Genomic DNA, 4,508 nt, shown 5'->3' on the forward strand with positions numbered 1-4,508 from the left:
CCCTAAGAACCGAGCAAACGAGTAATCGAAAAGTCAGGGTTTATTGGAAACTAATTTGATGGGATCTGCTTTTCTAATAACAGAAATACATTCCAAGTAGTTTTACAGAAAACAAGAAGACAAGACTTTTATATCTACAAGAAGGCGTACTTACATGTTACAGGTATTAGGTACCAACAGATGTTTTTTTTTTAGGTACTATGTATGTGGACACCTCATAAATACTTTTTCTTTTACTATAGTTACCTACTGCATAATTTTAAAAATATGCAAGCAAATAACATTACAGTCTATATAAGACGGTACAGCTAACTTCATTTCTGACTGTTGACTCAAGTGGGTCGGTACCGACTACAGCATCTAGTTTATACCAAGCAAGTGTCAAGATGATATTGAAGATGTTAGCGTTTTTGGTAATGCTGGCAGCGTCTGCGGCGGCGACCAATCAAGACTGGCACCCAGCCGTGGACTCTGTTCTGTTAAGCCAAATCAGGGAGAACGTAAGTTTTGTTACCTATACTTCCAGTTTCCATCTCTAAGATCCCTACTCAATAAATGCGAAAGTGTTTTTTTATTGTTTATCCGTTTTTCACGCAGCAAAAGAAGAATTTGATGTGATTAACACGCTTTTGAACAGACTTCAAAAAGGTTTCTCAAGTCGACCGTAAATATGTTCGTTCGCGGACAACTTAGTCGTTTATGAATTTTTTTTTGTTGGAAAGAAGATATTACCATGGTGGTCCCATGATAAAGAAATCAGGATTTAATGATGACGTTTGAAGAGAAATCGATGGGACCTTCCGAAAATCGTAGGGGCGACTTGTAAGTTTATCACTGCGGTTGTAAGTTTATCAATAAGCATTTTATTGTAATGAGAACTTTGCACCCATATGGTTTATAATGAAGCTCTGCAGCAGATACTGGTTTAAGTCGTTTTTCTTCTGTTAAAAATTATATTGCCTTGATCTGTACCTACGAGTACTTATGTAAGAAACGGAATCTTTCGACGTGTGTGTCACCCCCTTCAAAACTCCTATATAATAATATATATTTGAAACTTTGCACATTAGTTATCAAGTCCGATGCATGCATTAGTTATGAAGGTTGATGCATAACAATGCATTTGAATATTTGGTTTAATTTACATCACACGAATTTTCAACTTTTTAGTTTGGTTATTTGGCTTTTTTCTTAACAATTATTTGTGAATGTTGTTCTTTAATGTTAGATAACAAGTTTAACCTAGGGGGTGTGCCATGTGTTATGCTTCTTTTTAACCCAGAGAATTCTGAATGAAAGTTTTAGCATGAAGTGTCTACCTTTTTCATGCTATAACGCCAAATCCTATTTAGATTAGGTATAGCAGATCGTAGAATCACTATCGACAGTATTCGACACTATTGTAATGCCCTGATTTTCAGTTCCTTGAGTAAGTACACAAAAGCCCCGCAAGCAGAGGTGTAGATTTTTCGTATTTTATAAATTTTAATAGTTTTTTATGTTGTTAAGAATGTTTTGTGTTGAAAAAAAGTTAATGCGAAAAATTCGAAACTGAAGTTGGTTTTGGTATTATTAGTTTCACGTGTATGCGTGCGTGTGTGCGTGCTTACGTGCGCGCGTGTTTGTGTATGTCTGTGGCATTGTGTTTCCCGAACCATCCGAACGGATTAACGGATGGCGTAATGGGTTTTAAATAACAAATCTGCCTTCAATTCTTTAGAACGGGATTTTGACAGAAGGTTTGTAAAGCAAAAATCAGACCTACAGGATTTGCGACTTTAAAGCGAGGGATATTAGGTCCATTTTACTTTAACGGTACAGATTTGGATACTCGAAAACGTCTCCTCGATTGCGAGCGAGCCAATCTTGTGCCTAAGCTATATTAAACTTTTCCAATGTTTGTTCCAGAGTCCCGCAGATCTGATGAGTGTCAGCAACGGCGCGCCCGTCACCTACTGCGAAGTGAACAGCACACTGAACAAGCCGCTGATCCGCAACGCATTCCTCATGGACCACGTGACCAGTATGGATCGAGAGAGGACCAGCGGCCGCACACTTCATAACCAGGGATCTGGAGCGTTTGGCTATTTCGAAGTGACACACGACATATCCCATATTTGTAAAGCCAAACTGTTTGATGAAATAGGCAAAAAGACACCAGTTGCAATAAGATTTTCACCAGCAGCCAATGAAAAGGGCGCGCCTGAATTAAATAGAGGAGCAAGAGGTTTCTCGGTTAAGTTTTACACAGAAGAAGGCAACTTAGATTTGCCAGGCCTCAACATGCCTATGTTTTTTAGTAAAAATCCACTCAAGTTCCGCGAATTCGTGTACGCACTGAGAAAAGATCCCGCGGTGTATTTCTACAATCCGATGGGGTTATGGGACATAATTATCTCTAACCCCGAGGCGCTGAACATGTTTTTATTAGTCTTCGGCGACCGAGGTATTCCTAAAACTTACCGGCATATGCCCGGCTACAACATTCACACATTGCAGGTTGTGAACGAAAAAGGAGAGAACCATTTCGTCAGATTGCATTTCACACCAGACGCGGGCATCAAACACCTCACGTCAGCTGAAGCTCAGAAAGTCGCCGCTACTGACCCCGATTTTTACACGAGGGACTTATACGATGCTATCGAAAAAGGCGATTATCCGAGTTGGACAGTTAGTATACAGATCGCGAGCGAAGCGGACGTGCAGAGTCATGGATGGTGTCTATTCGATATAACCCGGGTGCTTCCCATAAATGAGTTTCCCAAATACCCATTTGCCAAAATAGTCTTGAATAGAAACCCAAAAAATTACTTCGCAGAAATAGAACAGTTGGCTTTTTGTCCAGCGAATTTGGTGAACGGTATACTCGGCGCGCCAGATAAGGTGTACGAAGCGCGCAGATTTGCATACGCAGATGCTCAACTGTATCGCTTGGGGCCGAATTTCGAGAAGATTCCTGTCAATTGTCCACTCCATGTTACCGAATATTCGGATTCGTATGATGAACCGGTTGGCAGTCAAGCGACACAAAATGCGGGTTTACTTAAAATTAAGGAAGAGGAGCCATACAATTTAGATCAGGCTGCAGAATTGTACGAGAACGAAATGACTGCGGATGAACGGGCGCGTTTACATAAAACTGTTATTGCAATGCTGACACCCGCTAGTTCCTCGGTTCAACAAAAAGTAATAGAGCTCTTTACAAGTGTCCATCCCGACTTGGGTAACACTATTGCACAAGGGTTAAATGCTCGATAAATGATGAAGATGATAAGAGCTCTTTAACTCCAAGGTACCAACTAAACTCCATGACCACGCTTCGCTCGGTACATTATATCTTATATGGAGAGAAGGATTTAGAACATTTGGCTTAACTAATAGATCGTTGGTTTAAATCTATCAAAAGTTGTACCTACTTTTTTTTGTTAAACGTATACAACTTACTGAAAAACTTGTTCGTTTTATCTCATCATCCATAAAAACGATTATTGCAAAATTTTAAATTAATAAAGAGCTATTCAATTTTGATTTCTTTTTAATATCAAAAAATATCCGCCATCTTGAAATAGGTACCTTTTCACTTGAGTCTATGGTCCATTCCAAAATTGATTAAATAAAAAAAAATATCAAAATTCATTTATGTCTACTTTATAAGGACTTTTGAAACGTCAAGAATGTTGTTTGTGTCCTGAAACCTATGGATATTTCAGTCGCACGGAGTTGTTAGCTAACCGAACGAAAAAAAATAACCATAGGAGTTCACTTAGAGATACTAGAGAAGCAAATAACTTTAAATCAGTACAAAAAGTACTTGGCTTTTATTTTGTTGTGATAAGAAAATACGTAGTTTTTTTTTTTTTAAGTTGGCCCACCTGATTTTATGTGGACAACCATCGCCTTAACACAGAGCAATACTTCACCCGCCCGTCCTTCAGTTTGAGGCGTAGGTGTTAAGCCTCATGAGCCTGTAATCGCACCGGCAACCACGCCCTTCATACCGGAACCCAGCATTGCAACAATGCATTAGCGGCAGAAATAAACATGGCGATAGTACTTCCCCGTATGCATCGCAAAAAGCTTTACCACTACTCAAAACTAATCTAAACTAAAAGTATTTAAAAGTAAAATGCCGCCATTTTCCTATTGACATTTTGGCATGGTGGAAAAGCTTTATTGCTACCTCCGACCAGGACGGAGGTTACTTGGGAGTCCCCCCTCTAAAGGGGGTGTGACCGCCATTGCCCTGTGCGTTTTTAATTCAAGCAATTAAATATGCTTTAACGGTGAAAGAAAACATTTTGAGAAGATCTGCATGCCTGAGAGTTTTCCATAGCGTTCTCAAAGGCGTGTACTCATGCAATCCGCACTTGGCCAGCATGGCCAACGGCCTAAACACTTCTCATTTTGAAATGAGACCAGTGTTCTGTAGTGGGCTGGGTAAATAATGATTAGACCTATAATTATTTTCCCCGGCTAAGTTTGTTGTGGGCTCTTCTTAGACGAGGGCG

General features: G+C 39.7%; 1 protein-coding gene across 1 annotated transcript; it reads left to right on the forward strand.

Moving 5' to 3' along the window:
- The first annotated feature begins 295 nt into the window (after positions 1 to 295).
- Positions 296 to 3,477, forward strand: LOC120626948 (catalase-like). Its single transcript, XM_039894762.1, has 2 exons — positions 296 to 500; positions 1,909 to 3,477. The coding sequence occupies exons 1-2, from the start codon at positions 387 to 389 to the stop codon at positions 3,256 to 3,258; spliced, it is 1,464 nt and encodes a 487-aa protein (XP_039750696.1). The 5' UTR covers positions 296 to 386; the 3' UTR covers positions 3,259 to 3,477.
- Positions 3,478 to 4,508: the final 1,031 nt, after the last annotated feature.

This window comes from Pararge aegeria, chromosome 10, assembly GCF_905163445.1.
Source record: "Pararge aegeria chromosome 10, ilParAegt1.1, whole genome shotgun sequence".
NCBI classification, from domain to species: domain Eukaryota; kingdom Metazoa; phylum Arthropoda; class Insecta; order Lepidoptera; family Nymphalidae; genus Pararge; species Pararge aegeria.

Bases quoted from the DNA above. Each gene is read 5' to 3' on its own strand.
- LOC120626948 (XM_039894762.1), top strand. From the start codon at position 387: ATGATATTGAAGATGTTAGCGTTTTTGGTAATGCTGGCAGCGTCTGCG. The intron at 501-1,908 runs GTAAGTTTTGTT...TGTTTGTTCCAG, and splicing joins TAAGCCAAATCAGGGAGAAC to AGTCCCGCAGATCTGATGAG.